The 19,914-nt window shown below is 31.6% G+C and overlaps 2 protein-coding genes across 3 annotated transcripts; both read left to right on the top strand.

The window, feature by feature from the left end:
- The first annotated feature begins 857 nt into the window (after positions 1 to 857).
- Positions 858 to 10,957, top strand: Psa (puromycin-sensitive aminopeptidase). The gene is made up of 12 exons (XM_068762114.1): positions 858 to 1,341; positions 1,425 to 2,386; positions 3,075 to 3,264; positions 3,411 to 3,524; positions 4,152 to 4,286; positions 5,869 to 5,961; positions 6,514 to 6,663; positions 6,793 to 7,070; positions 7,434 to 7,653; positions 8,847 to 8,969; positions 9,339 to 9,560; positions 10,057 to 10,957. Exons 1-11 carry the CDS (start codon positions 949 to 951, stop codon positions 9,549 to 9,551), a joined length of 2,871 nt encoding a protein of 956 aa, XP_068618215.1. The 5' UTR covers positions 858 to 948; the 3' UTR covers positions 9,552 to 9,560; positions 10,057 to 10,957.
- Positions 10,958 to 11,754: 797 nt separating this feature from the next.
- Positions 11,755 to 16,488, top strand: LOC137919392 (F-box/LRR-repeat protein 16). 2 transcript variants are annotated; one of them, XM_068762456.1, is made up of 7 exons: positions 11,755 to 11,911; positions 12,898 to 13,558; positions 13,635 to 13,757; positions 13,885 to 14,053; positions 14,341 to 14,536; positions 15,784 to 15,932; positions 16,100 to 16,488. In XM_068762456.1, the coding sequence occupies exons 2-7, from the start codon at positions 12,986 to 12,988 to the stop codon at positions 16,246 to 16,248; spliced, it is 1,359 nt and encodes a 452-aa protein (XP_068618557.1). In that variant the 5' UTR covers positions 11,755 to 11,911; positions 12,898 to 12,985; the 3' UTR covers positions 16,249 to 16,488. The 2 variants fall into 2 exon arrangements, with proteins under 2 accessions (XP_068618557.1, XP_068618556.1); XM_068762455.1 differs by lacking the exon at positions 11,755 to 11,911 and having other exon boundaries at positions 12,855 to 13,558.
- Positions 16,489 to 19,914: the final 3,426 nt, after the last annotated feature.

Genomic DNA, 19,914 nt, shown 5'->3' with positions numbered 1-19,914 from the left:
AAAATCATTAAATTAGGAACATAAGAGAGTAACTCCGTTATCACTTAAATATCTCTAATCGTCAATTTATATGGTAATTTTTAGACACTGACTCACCATATTTTATAAAAATTGAAAAAAATATATATTTTGAGTAGCTTTTTAGTTGCTAGATATCCAGTTGTTTATTTTGGCGGGCAGTTCTTTGTTCCGATTCAAATCTATAAAATTACAGCAGTATTAAAAACAAATAGTAACAAACTTATAACATTATCAAATATCAATTGATTCCTATATTTAAAAATTATCTACAAAAATTATTACTTTTTCCAGAATAAAGAACACGCTTTAATAATACAGAAATAAATCAAAAAGCCGGCCACACTTTCTTTGTCTACCTTTATAGTTCAATCAGAATACTATAACAGTTGCGTTAGCGCTATATATCGTACAAAATATGAGTATGTACGCAAAATAAATATTAAATAATACGATTCAGTAAATTAAAGTATTTTTTAGATAATCAATTATTTAAATATTAAAATAATTTGTTTTGTTATTCTTTGAAAAATAAAAAATACCGAAGTAAACAGTCAGCTAAAAACGGCATAAAACATTTGGTAATAGGACCCCTGTAAAGCATTCCTGCATATGATCTTTCGATAATAGTAAATATGTAAAATAATTATTTCTATCTCAGCTGCTCATAAAAATTTGTATATTGTAATATAAATCACCAAAAATCGGACACAAGTATCAAATACCCAGGTTACCACAACATGCATAATTTAAAAGGTGCATAATTAAATTGCATATGTATTACCCCAAATTTTGACAACAATATTTAACATAGCAACTTCTTATAAATTGTGAAAGCTACTAAATCGGTGACAACAAAATTGTAGTGTCGATCGTATCTGTTATAGTAGAAAACTTTCACTAGCAACACGTTATACGCAACTGCATTCCATGACGTTACAATTGCTACCCGGTATACGTAATACATTTAAATTTAATTTTCTAAGTAGTCGATATTATAATTTTAATCAGCATAATACGTTACGTAGCGAACACCGTTATCCGAAACAGCAACTCCGGGCGATAAGACGTGGGAGGGGGGTACAATACGGCGCGAGCGGCGCGGGTGCGGTTGCAGCGCGAGTTCACTCTGTCACTCGGTCATTACGGTATTTCTCTGTTGCGCGTCCCACATTAACGATCTTGAAAGAAAAAGTGACAATGCCCGAAAACAAACCGTTCCAACGACTTCCACAAAATGTTATACCAAAACATTACAAACTTCATCTGGTACCTGATCTCGAAAAATTTTCGTTTAATGGAAAAACAGAGGTGAAAGTATCGGTAAGCAGAAATTTCAACATAACGTAGTTGTTGCAAATATCTTGTTTCCATGTGACGCGCCTACATATCGTATTAATTTTTAGGTCTTGAATCCTACCAAAGAGATAGTGCTCAATTGTCTGGATTTAGAGTTGACTAGTGTGAAGTTGCAATATGAGGACGGAGAATCTGATTCCGCTCTCATTCCCGTGGAAGTGCGGCTGTCCGTACCGGATGAGACTGCGATTATTGTTTTCGATAAGTTGCTGCATGAGGGAGATGCTACTCTGTTTTGTGAATTTATTGGTGAAATTAATGTTAAAATGAAAGGTCTGTACAGAAGTAAATATTTAACCCCAGGCGGTGAGGAACGTTACGCTGCCGTAACTCAGTTTGAAGCAACGGATGCACGTCGGTGTTTTCCCTGCTGGGATGAACCAGCTATTAAAGCTACTTTTGATATATCATTAGATGTACCGGTGGATCGAGTAGCCCTTTCCAACATGCCTGTTAAAGAAGAAAAAATAGCTGGTGATAGGAAATTGGTTCACTTTGGCACAACTCCTATCATGTCTACATACCTAGTGGCAGTAGTTGTGGGCGAGTATGACTATGTAGAAAAGAAGTCCCGTGATGGTGTTTTAGTTAGAGTGTACACACCTGTTGGTAAAAGTAAACAAGGTTTATTTGCTCTTGAAGTTGCTGCCAGAGTCTTGCCATATTACAAAGAGTACTTTGATATTGCTTATCCGCTGCCAAAAATCGATTTAATAGCTATAGCAGATTTTTCTGCAGGAGCTATGGAAAATTGGGGCCTGGTAACATATAGGGAGACTTGTCTCCTAGTTGATGAAGAGCATACATCAGCTGTAAGAAGGCAATGGATAGCTCTTGTAGTGGGCCATGAGCTTGCACACCAGTGGTTTGGTAATTTAGTTACCATGGAATGGTGGACACATCTTTGGTTAAATGAGGGATATGCTTCTTTCGTTGAATTCCTTTGTGTAAATCATCTTTTTCCAGAGTATGATATCTGGACACAGTTCGTAACTGAGACTTATATAAGGTAAGACTATAACATTTTCCTTAATATTACCTTTGATTTGAAATTTTTTTCTCTTACTAATTGTTGTTAATAATATTTATTTCTTTAAATCACTATTATATACTCGCCCAAATATATGTTAAATGTTGTGCTCATAAATGCATATGAAAATTAATAAATAGGTTTCATATAAGACAGACACATTTATTATTTGTATTTTTGCCACCAAATGAATAATCTTTTCATTGTTCATGTATAAATTAGCTAAATTTATAACTGGGCAAAAGTAAAATTTATTCTCAACATAGCAAACCATAGCATGATTTACTTATATCATAGTGTGAATAGACATTTGAAAAGTAGGGACAATGATCAGTTCTGATACAAAATCACCAGCATTAATAAAATACAAAAAATGGAGAGGATGAAATCATTATGAATATGAGCAGTTATATCAAATAGACATTTTTATTTTATATTATTATTTATTTTTACTTAAAACATAGGTTGTCTTGTTTTATATAATTTTATAAACCAAACATGTTATTATTTGCTGAGTCACATAATGATAATTTTACTCCTATACACAAAAGTGAAGCATTGCCAAGAGCAGAATGTCATTGACCTAACAAATTATATGTTGTTGTTGTACTAAATAAATGTGTGAACAATATTTTAGTTAATTATATATATATTGATTGTTTTGCAGAGCGTTAGAACTGGATTGTTTAAAAAATTCCCATCCAATAGAAGTACCTGTAGGTCATCCATCCGAAATTGATGAAATATTTGATGACATATCATACAATAAAGGAGCTTCTGTGATTCGCATGTTACATAGATATATAGGTGATGATGATTTTCGTAAAGGCATGAACATCTACCTTACCCGGCATCAGGTAAAATTTTAATATCAATTACATACATTAACTGTAATTGTTGTCAAATTTAAATATTATAAAATTTACTGATAATTTGATTAATTAATGCTTAATTACCAACTCTGCTTATATACATATTTGAAAAAGAATTTTTTGTTTATCAGTACAAAAACACTTTTACTGAAGACTTGTGGGCTGCATTAGAGGAAGCTTCAAATAAACCAGTGGGGGCTGTCATGTCAACTTGGACGAAGCAAATGGGTTTTCCTGTGGTGACGGTATTTATTACAATTATATACCGTTAGTTAAAAATTACTAGAAATAATTTATACCTGTGTACTTATGTAGTGAATGCACTAAGTGCACTTATATAATAAACTCAGGAATTCCATTTCACTATGCTGCCTAAGCTATTTTCTTATTACATCTAGAGTATAACAGTGGGCTCTATGTTGAAAAATTTAAATATAGCTTTTTTTAAATATCACCAGGAAAATCTATGTATTGTTTTCTTTTTTAACTACTAATTGAGGTTCTGAAATACAAACTTTTAATCTACTACAGACACATATAGAGTGTTCTTTATCATATTTTATATTAATAATACACTTCAAGATAACAGATACTATGAATAATTAAGATTAGGGTATTTGTTATGTAATAAATGACTTATCAATAATGAATAGTTTTTAACACATGCATATAATTTCAACTGAAAATAAAGATAATTGAAGAAAAGATCTGTCATAAAGGTGTATTATCCAAGCAGGATTATAATTTAATTAAGGCAGCAAAATTAATTGAAATTGCTTAATAAAATAAAGATTAAATGTAGGCAAAAGTGTTTTAAATCTAATTTTTAGAGATTTGTAATAAAAATTGCCTAAATTATTTAATTTTTATAGGTAACTTCTGAGCAAAGAGGAGCAAACCGCATTCTAAAATTAACTCAGCAAAAGTTCTGTGCTGATGGTAGCCAAGGTGATGACACATTGTGGATGATACCGATAACTATATCAACACAGGAGCAACCTTCAAAGGTAATCTTATATTGATTTGATAACCTTCAATAAAATCATTTGCTTAGAGTGATATCAATGAAAACAAATCTTTAAGTATCTTATCTATCAACATTGGCAAATAACATTGACTTACTTTTAAACACTTCCTTAATGTTATGCATTATTTGACCTGTGTTGATATGATAATATCAATCATTTATTCTTATCAAAGTCATCTCTGTACTAAGAATGAAGCTAAACTTAAATTTACTATAACTTAATTACATGTGTGTTCTTTACTAAATATTCTCAAATTAATGGCTCTAAAACATTATTGTCCTGAATCTGAACTCAGACAGGCCTGATAATATATTATTATCAAAAATGAGTAATGGTTGTACAATACACTAATTTGTCATCACAATTCATTTGATTGCTCTTTATTCTGTTATATACAAAATACCAGTGACCTGAAATATACAATTCATTTGATAAAATGTAATAACAAAAAATACAAATTCATAAACAATTCCTTAATATTATAAGTATAAACAAGTTATGTTTAAAAAATTATCTTGGTACATAGATAAGAGACTTTTTACTGCCTAAGGCATGAAACTGATGAGATGAGAGTGGGCACTATTACTATAGCAAAACATTCATAAAATATTTGAAAATAAGATGGTAAAGGCAGTTCATACTGTTCTATCACTCACATCTCAGGAAGTTACTATTACTTGCGGACTTTTTTAAATAAAATTACATAATTTATTTTACATGATTAGAATACATTCTGGAGTAATAAAAATAGGTAACAATAATGATATTTGTGTGAACAACCAGTATCATCGGAAATTCGTGGTCAATCGACAAGAAAACGAAGCTTGTGGATGTGACCCATTTACTGTACAGAAACCATCTGCCTCAATGTTCAACATTACAAAGGAAAATTATAATGTAAAATTAACGTTATAATTATTAAATAGACTATTTGTTGTCATTGCGATATTTCAATGTTATATCTCACGTAATTTACTTTCAATGTAATCATTTATCATATTTCGGAGTAATATTACAATGGTATTTAATTGATAACAATGTAAATATTTCTTATCAGTGTGTTAAATCCTCTGATTATAGTCTCTTAATCAGAGGTTTCAACATATGTTAGTATTTGTTATGCTTCATTAACTGGTTGCACATCTGGCAGATATTAATATCCACAATAGTCTAATGAATTTCCACAATTTAGCTTGTTGACATTTAGTTTAGTTTTCATTGAAAAGAATAATACATCCACATTTCCTTCAAGAAAATACATGTGTTTTTAGGATGCAATAATTCTTATAAAGTTCCAAAAGTAGACATTCTGGTTTTTTTATTAATTTTGAAATTAGAGTTTGCTAACCTCATAATTATTAACTTTTACTGTTAAGGTTATATTTGAAAATAATATTTGTTTTCGCTTTTTAAACATGTAAATGTTTTTAAATTTTGAAATATGTTAAAATAGATTTTGGTACAATATCATTATATATAATAGCGAAATTCTTGCAAGGTTTTTTCAATTTTAGAAGTAATTTTATAAATGCTCATTAACATTATGTAAAAATATTTACAGATCGCACTATCAACCGTCTTAGATAAGAGGTCACAAGAAGTTGTATTGGAGAATGTTGCAGAGAGTTCATGGGTCAAACTTAACCCTGGAACCGTAAGTTGATATTCTTGTACTATGTTGTATATTTTGAAGAAAACTTAAGCTTAATTTTTTAACATTTTGAAATAAAAAACATATTTATACCATTTTAGTTTATAACAGGTGTAACATGTCATAGGTTATACCTCCTGTTTTAGTTATAAATTGATATGTATTAAATTTCCATACTCAATATTGTAATGAATAGCAATTAAACTTTCCTTAATTTACGTAATTAAAGGCAAAACATACATATTTTGTAGAGATTTTTGTAAACAAACAATTATGCTTTTGTACTTAGTTACAAAAGGTTTAAAATCTGTTTATTTCCTTAATTTGAAAAATATCAATGGAGACAAACATTATTTCATTTAGTCTGAATATAAAAACGGCTTCGGTGTTCTTGTTATTATTGTTTTACTTGCGTAGCAAAATGCGGACTCCACTTTTACACTCTGATACACGGAAAATAAGGCGCTAATTTTTTTTTCTTAGTCCTTATGACGAAATGCTAATTAAATTACGTATTCTTTACACAAGCGACCAACATGTTTTTTGTCTTTTAAGGTCGGATACTACCGCACACGCTATCCACCTCTTATGTTGGAACAACTGGTGACAGCTATTCGCGACGGCTCGCTGCCACCACTTGACCGGCTCGGCTTGCTCGATGACTGCTTTGCGCTTGTTCAAGCCGGTCATACTCAAACTGCCGAGGTATCTAATATATTGGAAATACTTCATTACAACTTTTTACATTTCAATATAATCATTCATTATCAAATTTATAACGAAATTATTTTGTTCCATCAGTGGTATTAATGTCCACCATGTTTCCTTTTACAGTCACTAAAACTTATGGAAGCATTCAACAATGAAAACAACTTCACCGTTTGGTCGTCGATATCAAATTGTTTATCTAAATTGGGTGCTCTGTTTTCGCATACAGCTTTGGATAAACCTTTAAAAAATTATGGCCGCAAACTTTTCTCTACTGTCACTAAAAGGTTGGGCTGGGATGCAGAGGAAAAAGAAAGCCATTTAGACACTCTTCTGAGAAGTTTAGTATTGAACAAAATGATAAGTTTTGAAGATCCTGATACTATTAAAGAAGCTAAGAGTCGGTACGTATTTTATCAAACATATGACTATTTGAATTGTCATTTCAATGATTGTGAGAATGATTGTGAAGAGAACGTCGTCCCCAAGAGCAGAACAAGTGCCACTTTATCAAAGGTATTGCATTGATGGCGGCGTTTTTGCGGGATCGAATCTAAATTCAGAATTAATATTAACAATCAAAACAAAAAAAAATCAATAGGTAATTGGATTTTAGATGTTTTTTTTGTTTATTAAAACATGTAATCTTACTCTTTATTGACTAGGAAGAGAAAAAAGAATCGTGTAACATTAAAACTGTATATAAAGATCACCAGATGTTGTCCTTAGTTTGTGAGTCTATATATAGTAGAGGCCATGACTTTCAGCTTTGAGAAGCATGTGACAGGAGCATGCACACTTCCCGCCGACTTGCGATCAGCGTGCTATCGCGCGGTCCTGGCAGAGGCGGATGAGGCCACGTTCCAACGCTTCCTAGAATTATACCGTGCAGCTGACTTGCATGAGGAAAAAGACCGCATTAGCAGAGCTCTCGGTGCTGTCAAAGATCCTGCACTTCTTAAACGTGTTCTTGATTTTGCTATATCGGTAAGTTTTTTAATGTACTTTTAAGTAAGTGATACATGAAGGCTCTAGAATAGGTGTTGGATAACAATACATGTATTTTAATAGTGGTCTTAGTAAGATCTCTTTATGTTCCTTCAAAAATACTAGAAATATGCGGAACATGGGTTGAATCACATTCAAATTTTCGGCCAAAGGTCAGTAAAATTATATTTAATATAATAATCTGCCAAATCATTTCTATCTCTCCGATTGTTAGCAACTCACTTGTGACAATTTAAAAAAACTCGATACTAAAATAAAGAGTGTAGTCAGAATAGACTACACTCTTATCTCTTAAAATACATTCTACAAACTCAATATATTGCTATAAACACAACATAATAGCACTGTGCACCTCAAAACACTTGATGAAATATTTATTATTATTTATCTCCATGATACTGACACCTGTCTTATATAAGTGATAGTATTAAGGGGGGAATACTAGCATTTTTTCCGAGATTATCATTATTTTAAGGATTCCTTGTATGATAAACAAATAGTAAAGATGGGTAAAAAAAACTATAAATAAAATAGAAGTATAGATTTGCAAACTTACAAAATATAATATAATGAAACTATGTTCCAGTCACATTATTGAATTTCAAATGAATTTTAAAGAATGTGTCAGAAAGAGGAAAGTCTGAGAAAATAGCAGCAGTGATGAAGAAGAGAGAATACCATAGAGCAATGTGATAAATATAAAAAGATTATTAAAACTTTAAGAGCTCTACTGAATTAAAAAAAAATTAATATACGCCAGAAATTTCATACCTTCAACTATACTAAAAACTATAAGCTTTAAAAGTCTCCTCAATTTTTTTTGACTGAATAAAATATTTGATGAATTTAGTTTTTTAATTAATATTGATTTCAAACAAACCTTGATTTAAGTTGTATTAAATTTACCATATATGTGTATATATTAGTAACTGAGTCATTAAATTTTTTTTAATTTAAATTGAACAATGTTGATTATTGAAACATTTATATTGCTACACATGATAGCATTTGTTCTCAGAGTAAAGGATCATTAACAAATAATACCTTGAAAAATACTATTTAATTATTCGGAAAATTAACCGAATTTTCAATACGACCAAAAAAAAAATACCAAGCGTACTAAATATTGCATAATAATATGTGTATTTAAGTACATCTATAATTTTTCGCAGGATGAAGTACGCTCTCAAGATACAGTATTTGTAATAGTATCGGTAGCCGTAAGTAAGAACGGGCGCGACCTCGCCTGGCAATTCTTCAAGGACCATTGGCAAGAGTTTATGGATCGGTATCAGGTAAACATACTTGCCTTTCATAGCTTATCATAGTTGAAGTGTAATTTGTGTAACATGACCTTAGTCTACTCTAATTTATTTTTCTTTTATCAAAGATTCATCTCATGCTTTTTGCCTGTATCTTAATCACGATCATTTAATACCTTTTAAATTGCAGGAGAATTTTGAATAGAAAATATATTCACTCATCTTGTCTCAGCGGGCTGGTTTCCGCAATCAAGTGGCACTGCAACAGCTCTTCGTCAAATCCGCCTCCCCGATCTAGTTTTTTTCTTTTTTTTTTCACTCATTGATTTGTATTTATATCATGCCGCGTACCTTTTCGTAACCGGTATCATGTGAATCATTATTATATTTAATATTTTCCAGGGCGGATTTCTACTCGCACGTCTAGTGAAATCGACGACGGAAAATTTCGCTTCAGAAGCGTACGCGCAGGAGATTGAGGAATTCTTCCGCGCGCACCAATCGCCGGGGACGGAGCGTTCCGTTCAACAAGCCCTGGAAACTGTGCGCCTCAACGCGACATGGTTGCGCCGAGACCTTGCTTCCACTGACGCATACCTAAAACCATACCATTAAATTGAAGTCGTAAGTATAGTTTGTGACAGACGCAAACAGTATTTTATTAATTTTTTTTCGGAGGTGTTACAGCTATATTAAATAATAAATTAGACAACATAAATATGAGTAGGCCATTTACAAGTTTTCAGTAGCAAAAAATAATGCATATGTAGTACTGCACACGGTTGGTACCATAAATATACAATTCAGTTATATATATATATATATTTTTAAAATTCTATCAATGCAGACTTTCCAATCATCATAAAACAGAAGCAAAGTAAAAATAAACAATAATGGACGTAAAAATCTGTTGTTACCACTTTAGACTTATATCCCATTAAGTTACACTTTTCTATTGACACTCCATACTAGTTATCACAAAATAAACTCAATACAGTGACACTCGTATTAATATTGTAAAAATTACCTTAAATATATAAATCTCTTCAGAGCACATTAATTTTACAAATGTACTGTGTGTGATATATATTGATAATATTTTAAAATTGTTTTGTTCCAGGACCAAATGACAAGACTGAAACTACAACGAAATTCTTTGTTATGTTTCATTCGAATTTGCGTAACTACCTAAATAATTTTATTTTTCATCAGTTATTTTTTTATATTATACAAAATACTGTAATGTATTCTAATTTTGTCAAATATTCTAATTTTTTAACCTTCAAGGAAGAATTACATTAATTGGTTTGACATATTGTACTATTTTTTTATGACTGCATTAATACTTTATTCCAAAAATTTAACATATTTTCATTGCATTAAATTCAATTTTTTATCAAGATTTGTACTGAGTTTTCTTCCGTATAATTTCCAGAAGCAGTGTTCTATAGTACAAAGTTAAAAATTTAATACTGCTGAAAGGAAATAAATTCAATATTTTTTTATAATTTATCTACGGATGAACAAAGCCAGAAGAACATTTATAATTTCATTTTAATATTGAGTTATTCTTAAATTTGAAATGTTTTACTTATGCCATACCACTATACAACTTACTTAAAGCCTTTACTGGCATATCCACATTTAAGTGGCATGTTATGTAAATGTGTATAAATATTAATTTATCTTAGCTTTATGTTACAATGTAATATTGGAGGTGCTATATGCAGTTTTAATTTTGTTTCGTTTGTGTAGCAGTAATTTGGGTATTGTTTAAAATGCTAGAACTTGTATTCAAATTAAGGTTATTTTTATGATCTTAACCAGTGTGCAATAGTTCATTCTTGTTTATCGAACTAGAGTAATTTACATCCTACATTTTAAAATGTGGTGTTTTGACATGGTTAGGTCAGTAGTTTAATGTGATTTATGAATATTATTTGAAGTTACCATCATTTTATCCATTGTATCATTGAGTTTGTGTTGTAAGATTGTGTTATTGCAATAAAGGCGTACAAAAGTACCTGCAACGAAGTGTTTTATTTTAATTACGTATTCTAGCTACTATTTACTGTTTGTCGATATGGCAATTTTCTTTGTGACTTACATGATCAGCAATATTGTACTATGAGGAAGGGTGAAGCAGGTAAGCAAATTATATAATTTTTTTCTCTCATTTATGTCTGTTCGTACGATACTGTACCAAATATTTGATTACATATAGAGTTAGGTTTTTAAATAAATAATGGGTGAAAGACAAAGAACGAGAACAAAATTAAATGCTTTAATATAATGTTTTGACAAAATCGGAATTGATCTAATTGCCAGACGACCAAAAGATAAATTCAACACATTGATATGTTATCTTTATTGAGGAAAAAAAATCACAGTTTATTAGGTTTTGCTTCAATCTTATAATCATTAATAGCTTATGGAATTTACGTTGGATCGATAGCATCTTTTCAGGTGTAGAAAAAAAGCGGTAAACAGCCTATCGCAGAATTTCATAAAGGTCAAAATAAAGCGTAGATTTAAAAATCAACTAGTGATTTACAAGCACATACAATAAAGCAACTACAATTATCTAGGTTGTATAAAAATAAATATTTGTTTAAAATATTAGATAAATTCTAACTAACCTCAAATCTGAAAAAAATCATAATTTTTTCTACAAAACCTGAGTGTCTTGAAAATTGGTTTGTTTCTTATGACTATAAACATGTGTCCAAACTTCCGTAGTCCATTCTTCTCTATGGTGTACAAATGCAGAAGTCAAAGTTATGTATTAGTTTACTTGTTATCTATGGTTGTGCCTGGATGTGACAGCGTCATTTCTCGTCATTTTGAATTATTTTATTTTGCGTAACGCGTAATTTTTTACATTTCAATGGTGCTGCAAAGATTACTTAACTCGAGTTTAATATTTTAGGGCTAAAGAAATGAAGTTTTTTGTGATCGGTGTTCCTTACTTATAGGTTTGTACCAATTAACATCGATTTTTATTTGAGACAATTTCAATTAAATTCAAAAATTCTCTTTCTCAGAAAAATTACCGATATTTTTTACATATTTTTTCTCATAACAAGAAAGAATTTCTTCTTATGTTTGTACTTAAAGTCGTATAGTTAATTCTTATTTTATAAACACAATACTTAGACATTTTCGAAGCCTCAGTAATTATTAAAACAGCGTTTTAATTATATTTGTAAAAAATATTTTCTATTGCAGAAAAAAGTAATTTAGGCACATGACAAGGTTTGTACGTAATGATTAATTAATAAATAATATTGATCATATTTTAATTTTGAAAAAACTGATTTTTAAACATAATGTTATATACTAATAATTAATATTATTGCTTAAATACAATGACATATTTCTCGTCTTATAATCAGTTATTACATAACCAATACATACTATTAATTAAACAAATAACGATTTTATATTGTAACAATGTACAATATTATTCCTTTTGTTGCTGAACTCAACTAAAATTACAAATACAACTTAATAGTCCAAATTACTTAGTCCAATATATCCAAGAAATAATTGAAAACAGATAGATGAAGAAGTCATGACCACTATTTGTAAGTTTGCAAGATACAAACTATAAACAATCAAATAACTAAACCTCATACTCTTTGTGCCACTACATAAGTGTTGTATAAGTATTGTATGACTAAATAATCATAATATGTAATGTGTGTACTCTACACAAAGTTTCCACCACTTTTTATATTAATGTGCGTGTGTAAGTAAGTACACATTGTAAAACATAAATATTAATCAAGTAACTTGATTATTTATAAATTTAGTTGATCAACAATCATAATAGTCATATGAATTAGAATAAAAATGTTTTAAAGTTTGTTTCATTTTTGATAATTTCCCCTATTGGTGCTTGGGCAGAGTTCTTTGTATATATATTGCCAATAATTTATATGTGGTATTTGAACGTCAGCGCGGTGGCGGGCTGCGAGCAGGGCGCGGGCGGCGCTGGCACGGGCGGAGGGCGGCCGGCAGACACCATCCGGCGCGTGCGAGTAAAGATGTCATCGGTGTCGGCGCAAGGTGTGGTAGAACGTGCCTCAGCAGAACTGTCGCGTCGGATCACCGGACTGGGCCTCCGTGGTCGGAAACGTTCCCCCGGCGTGGTAGAGCGCGTGGCCAACGCTCTCTGTGGCCCGGCTCACGCCGCCCCCCGCGTGCCCAGACGACGACGACCCGACCCGCGCCCCTTACTCTGGCCTCAAATTATCCTGGACGACAAATTTCTAGAGAAATTTTTTCTGTATTTTAACTCGAACGAACGTCGCACTCTAGCTCAGGTGTGCACCAAGTGGCGAGATCTTTTATACTCCTCCCCCCGTTGGTGGAACGGGCTTGTTGCATTGTTAGACTGCCGCGAATTACGCTCTGCTTCCGGTTGTTGCATGCAGAGGTTCTATAACTCTGTCGTCAGAAGAGGCATTCGAGGGATTGTACTTGTTTGCGCCACCGACGACGACATTAACGAATTCATAAGACAGTTCCCTATATCAGCTCACCACATTCATGCAGTCAGCTTGAAAGGATGCACTATAACTGATCGGGGATTGGAAACCATATTAGATCATTTACAGGTTGGTTTATATGTCCTTTTTTATACCGTTATAGAGTATTGGTATGTGAAACCTGATATAATTTTTTACTTTTTAGGTACTTTTTGAGTTAGAACTAACTGGCTGCAACGAAATAACAGAAGCTGGCTTATGGGCATGTCTAACTCCGCGGATAGTTTCACTCACGCTTACTGATTGCATTAACATTGCTGATGAAGCTGTAAGTACTCATTAAAACATAATCTAACACAATCATTCACTGCTAGCAGCTACGGAAATACGGTACGATGTGTTATGGCGCTGTTAAGGTAATATTAAACAGATTGTACAACAGGAAGTATTTGCAGGTGGGTGCTGTCGCTCAGCTGCTGCCTTCTCTCTACGAGTTTTCGTTGCAAGCGTATCACGTGACGGACGCAGCGCTGGGTTATTTTTCACCAAAGCAAAGCGCCTCACTGAGCGTGTTACGGCTTCACAGTTGCTGGGAGCTTACAAATCACGGCATTGTTAACATAGGTACTACTTATCTTTTCAGCATGTCATACTTACTAAAATGTCAATATGTATTTGAACATTAACATGCGAATCTTGTTTTCGGGATAGTCTAGGAACTGAATAAAATCATTAATTTGTCGAAATAAGAAAATGTCATATTGAGACTAGTTTTTAAGGCTCTTTTGTTAAATATCTAATATTAATGTCTAACTTTGAAACAAATTCCATGTATCTGTGATATATAAAACTAAATACTGTAGTTTTTCGAAAATGATAGGTGATAGTCAACGAATTGATTCGTTTTATAGTTCATTCGCTACCTAATCTAACGGTGCTGTCGCTGAGCGGGTGCAGCAAAGTAACGGACGAGGGTGTTGAGCTGCTGGCTGAAAACTTGCCGCGCCTGCGCAGCCTTGATCTCAGCTGGTGCCCGCGCGTCACCGACAATGCCCTCGAATACATCGCCTGCGATCTTAATCACCTGGAGGAGCTGACACTGGACAGGTACAGTAACACTTTGATACAGACTTAGCATGAATATTAGTCAACGACTATCATAATCAATATCTATATTTTAAGTTTACCTACGAAATATCACACACGATCATACTAAATCTAAGCGTTGCAGGGGTTTCTTCCGCCACTTCTTCTAGTGCTAAAGCTTTGCGAAAAGTTGTAATATTATTAGCGAGGCAATAGCAATAAAAGTCGAGCTTCGGCTCTCTCGGGCGCCATTGTGTCTGAATGCTAAACGAGCATTATCGACGGGTCAACTCAAGCCGAGGTCCCCTCCTGGAGCCTCTTGGGCCTGATCACTCCATGTAATAGCTCGGCGGCCTCCTAAGCCGGAAAAAAAAATGGTATGTGGCGGCTCGAATCAAGATCCTTATTTAAACGTTTAATGCAGAGTATATACTCCCAATTATTACAGGAACAGCAAAGAAAAAGCATTTCTTGAGAAATATTGCATGTTTTGAATAGGCTGCAAGCACTTTAGAAAGAAGTGCTTGCTTCTTAGCTAATCATAAAGCTAACATATTACATGTTTTGAATATTTAGGCGCAGTTACACTTTTATGCCAATATTTCATATAGATTTTTGCTTAATTGGACCAGTTTGAAAAAAAAATATTGTTCAATCAATACAGACTTTGGTAATCATTATTTTTAAAATCATAATTTGGTAAAAATTATATTGCACCTTATAATTTCATGAGATTGAATAATTATTTTCATTATTAATGCATTAAATAAAAAATCGTTTGTGTTTTTATTAGTACTCAATAAGCCACTTTTGTCTGTATGAAGTCTATAGGCGCAGCTGGTACCATCTTCATCATGTCAGCTAATAGACGTCCACTGCAAGGTATAGGCCTCCCCCAAAGATCGACTTTGCGCGAATTTAACCGTCCTAATCCGTCTGGTGGGCTATCCACCCACGCGGCACCTACCGGCACGTGATTACAGTTAGCGAGCCTTTTAGCGCTAACGGCAGTCGATTGCTCGAAGGATGTGCCCTGCCCACTGCCATTTTAGACGAGCTACTTCATTGCTCTCTGTGTGCAAGGTCACAGAGAGCCATGAAGAGTCTTTTTATAAAACCCAGCCATAACCGACCACGTCTCTGATCGATAAGCCATTACAGGCAGCACACACTGGTTAAAGACTTCGTCTTTAGACACTGCGGTATTTTGAAGTAGTTGTTGGGTATTTGGTAGCTTGCATTAACATAAACGTATACTGTCACTTCAGATGTGTGCACATAACGGATATTGGTGTCGGGTACATCAGCACGATGCAGTCGTTGGTGGCGTTATTCCTCCGCTGGTGCTCACAGTTGCGCGACTTCGGGGTGCAGCATTTGTGTGGAATGCGCTCACTGCAACTACTCTCATTAGCAGGTATTGTGTCTAATATTGTAAACCACCAAAAAAGGGATTCTTAAAAAAGGAATACAATGACATCTGCTGATCTTCAGTAGCAGTTTTTTCTATATGTTCAAAAAGGAGTCAAGACTATGGATAATTATTAATTATTTTATATATTAATTCCGATTTTCCGCCCTTAGGATGCCCGCTGTTAACTTCAGGTGGACTCTCAAGCCTCATACAGTTAAGACAGTTGCGTGAGTTAGAACTTACTAACTGTCCCGGGGCTTCTCCGGAGCTTTTCGATTACCTCCACGAACATCTGCCAAGATGTCTTATCATAGAATAACGCTAACAGTGGCTTACACACTGAATACAATGTGCAATATGGTCCTGTGTACAAAATGTATATATGATTAGTTGATTTCAGTCAATTTTAATTGAAAGCATTATTTAAAAATATAAATATAAAAAAAAGATCTATGCGTTCATTTATGTGTTTAAGATTTGAGTATTGGGAAATTTGTCTTGACCTAATTTATATATTTTTTCTAGATGTTCATTAAATTGACGTTTATTCGTCCCACTAAGCCTGTTTAATTGTGAAATAGTTTTATTGACTTTTATAAAAGTAGTTGTTGTTAAAATTAATAACATTTACATTTCTGCAAATTATTCGTTTAAATTAATACACCGTGTATTTTTTAAATATTTAATACTGTTTGTAGTCACACTTAAGAATGCCAGAGAATATATCACAGCTTGTTGTGAAATGTGAATTATTGTTTAGAATAATAAAATGTAGAAATCAACACTATGTTAATAAATATATAAAACTCGTACCATTGAGAAGAAAAACGATAGTACGAGTCTTTATACATCATAGCCATTTGAAAATAAAATAAATATTGCTATCCTTAGTCCTGTGGCAGCAATATAATTAGATTAATATTATATACATCAATTTTTACGATTTCATAACCTAAAAAAGGTTGTGCGCTTTGAAAATGTTATTAGTGTTTGAATGGATATAGTTCAACTTATATCTACTTAAAAACTCAATGTTGACGCTACTACACCATCAGTTTTTGTACTGATACAAAGTTTACAATAGAACTGCTATCAATTCACCTGCTTTATATTAAGAATTATAGAATGCTCAAATATTATTGTTCCCTAATAAAACTTTTAGAAAAGGGACATAAAGACATATTTTTGTATTACATTGTGTGAAACTGTTTGATAAAAGATAGATCAATACACAATGAATATGAAATGGGTGCCTGAAATTTTGGATATTTAAACTTTATTTATTAATCGAATATTTTAAATTCTAACCTAGTGGTGGACATTACTTGCGGTCAAGTTATTATTCAAAGGACAAACTAATTTATTATTTTGAAACATTATAGTTCATTCAATATTCTATTTCTTTGTACGAAATTATTAATATTGACCTACTTTACTTACAAATTTAAATGAATATCCGATTCTTACGAGTATAATAAATTATCAAAATCAAAGTCGAATTTTTGAGCTTATATATTTTATTTCTGTGCAAATATTTGATTTCATTTTAAAGTCATATTCTGCACGTACGTAATACTTTATTAAGCTACAAAGTATGTGCAAATTATTTAATAATAATTATTATTACATATTTTTACTATATGCGCCGCTTTAGTAAACTTGTTTATTTTTTCTGTTGAAAAATGGATGTAGTTTTATATTTTAAAACATTTTATTTTACATGAAATTATATTTTTTCCCGTGTAGACTACAATTACTGGTTCCCTGAATTATTTTTATCTACATCCTAACAGTTCTAATATTTGTTATTTAAATTTATGGAGGAAGAAGTTTCTTGTTAGGTCAGTTTTAATAATGATACTTAATAGCACAAAATATATTATTTATTGGCGGATGAACAATTTAGACAATTTATGAATTTTTTCACAAATTCTCCTTAAAAGTATAGAAACATATGTCCAGTGTACATTTAATTAATTATCTCAACAGCCTATATAAGAACTTTGATAATGTTTTTGCTCATTTTTATGTTTTAATGTTAGATTTGTAGTAAAGTTTTATGTGTCCATGTGTTAAAACTTTTAAACACAATTTTTAAAATCATCTTATATAATCTATTTATCGTTGGTTTAGTCTAGTCTTTCCCTGTGACCTGGTAGTAAAGATAAATTTTATAAGCATAAAAATTATGTTACATTCATCTTTAGTAATAATTCAACAAAATGACCAATCTTAAAACATATAAGAGTAATTTATTTTAATTTATATTTATTTATTAATTATTTAAACTAGTCAATATGTAAATTTAGTCAGTGTAACTGAATAAATTTATACTTTGTGCTTAAGTTATACTGGCTATGTTTATGTGTGAATTGCTAAACCGTCCGAAATTTGTATGTTTGTGTTGTTGTGAGTGTGTGTGATTGTATCAAGTCAATGAATATCACTGCTAATCTAGAACACACTAATCTTGTAATCAAACGTAGTGAGAATATGTTTTAATAAATTTATAACAACACATAAAAACTGTTCACAAAAAATTTTAGATATCATAAAACTGCTATAAATAATCCTAATTTTCTAGCAATTTTCTTGCTATAGATTTCTAGTCGCAAAGACATGTATTTTTTTTTACTTTTGTTTTATTCATAACAACTGGTAGAGTATTTATATAAATGTCTACAGATGTATCAATTCTCTCTTCACTTAAGTAAAGGATGAAATGATCCGACTAGTAAAAATTAATTCAAACCATGGGAATGTAGTGATGCTAATGACATATTCAAGTTTAGTCTTAAGACCTGCAAAGTTAATCTAGTCAATAAATTAATATAAACCTGTAAAATGGTAATAGTAGCTTAATTATTTAAAATATTGCCTGACAAATTTATAAATAACATCAGTTATTATATAAGATAATTAATACAAATATTGTCCAAAAAATGTATGATATTCGTTCTTTTTTGTACATTCTCTAGTCCACAATATGTAATATTTCGTGATTATGTTTCTGTCGCCATGCATTTTTATACCGTTGTTTCTAAGAAAATTCAGACATAATGTAAGTTTTCGTACTGAAAATTTTATAAACGTCATTATTACAAGAATTACTTAATGATTAAAAACTATAACTCAATATAAAATAAACATGCACAAGAAACCACCACCCACACTTTAAATAAATAGTTTTTTATTCCTCCAAGTGTATTGTTAAAATAGTGAAAGATAAAAATCAATTACTATTTTCTTTCACTTGTATCGAGTCTAAAATTGTATATTACAATTTAACTATCATCAAATAAACAATTAAAAAAAACCAGCTGCTTAAGTTTCGCAAAACAATGGAGATTACTAAAAGAATTTGTTACAGCTTCAAGTTATATAAATGTGAATGCCTATGGTTAAACAAAACATGGTTAAATCTGTTGAGATTAATATTTAGGAAAATGTTACATGTCCTTACAGTTTCAATAAAGATTGATCTGAAGGTTTATTTGTGGATATATGGTGTCTCTTTACCTTGTTTCATTCTATAGGGTATGCCATATTCAGATTAGTGTTTAATGGATAATGTTGCATGTAATTAATCTGAAAAGTTTTCTTTCGTGTATGTGTAGTATATGTATAATTCATGTATATAAGAAAACTATAACTTTATTAAATTATTGTATTTAATATTGTTGAAAAAATGTGACTTATCCAGACTTTAGTAAAATGGTTGTAATAATGATAATACCTAAAGCAATAATGAAAATATTGGATGAGTCTATATGTCATCTATGATTTAATTGTAGATTAAATATGCACTATCTTAATCTGTAAAGACTTAAGTGGATCCTTTATAAAGTATGACAGCTGCAACTGAAATCCAGATATTTTTCCCCTTAGACTTAATAGGACATGAGTTATATTACTGGTAATTAAAGCATTTTAAGTTTGTGAAGCATTTGATTTAAAGGAAACTAAAGTTAAATCCTTTCCTATT

This window comes from Battus philenor, unplaced genomic scaffold (genome assembly GCF_028537555.1).
Source record: "Battus philenor isolate CCGP_79_NKW_IND1 unplaced genomic scaffold, ilBatPhil1.0.hap1 SCAF_16, whole genome shotgun sequence".
Lineage (NCBI taxonomy): Eukaryota > Metazoa > Arthropoda > Insecta > Lepidoptera > Papilionidae > Battus > Battus philenor.
Note: the sequence above shows the minus strand (reverse complement) of the source record. Positions and strands in the feature narration are given on the sequence as shown.

Bases quoted from the DNA above. Each gene is read 5' to 3' on its own strand.
- Psa (XM_068762114.1), top strand. From the start codon at position 949: ATGACGTTACAATTGCTACCCGGTATACGTAATACATTTAAATTTAAT. The intron at 1,342-1,424 runs GTAAGCAGAAAT...ATTAATTTTTAG, and splicing joins AAACAGAGGTGAAAGTATCG to GTCTTGAATCCTACCAAAGA. The intron at 3,525-4,151 runs GTATTTATTACA...TAATTTTTATAG, and splicing joins TGGGTTTTCCTGTGGTGACG to GTAACTTCTGAGCAAAGAGG.
- LOC137919392 (XM_068762455.1), top strand. From the start codon at position 12,878: ATGTGGTATTTGAACGTCAGCGCGGTGGCGGGCTGCGAGCAGGGCGCG. The intron at 13,758-13,884 runs GTAAGTACTCAT...AAGTATTTGCAG, and splicing joins TTAACATTGCTGATGAAGCT to GTGGGTGCTGTCGCTCAGCT. The intron at 14,537-15,783 runs GTACAGTAACAC...CTGTCACTTCAG, and splicing joins GAGGAGCTGACACTGGACAG to ATGTGTGCACATAACGGATA.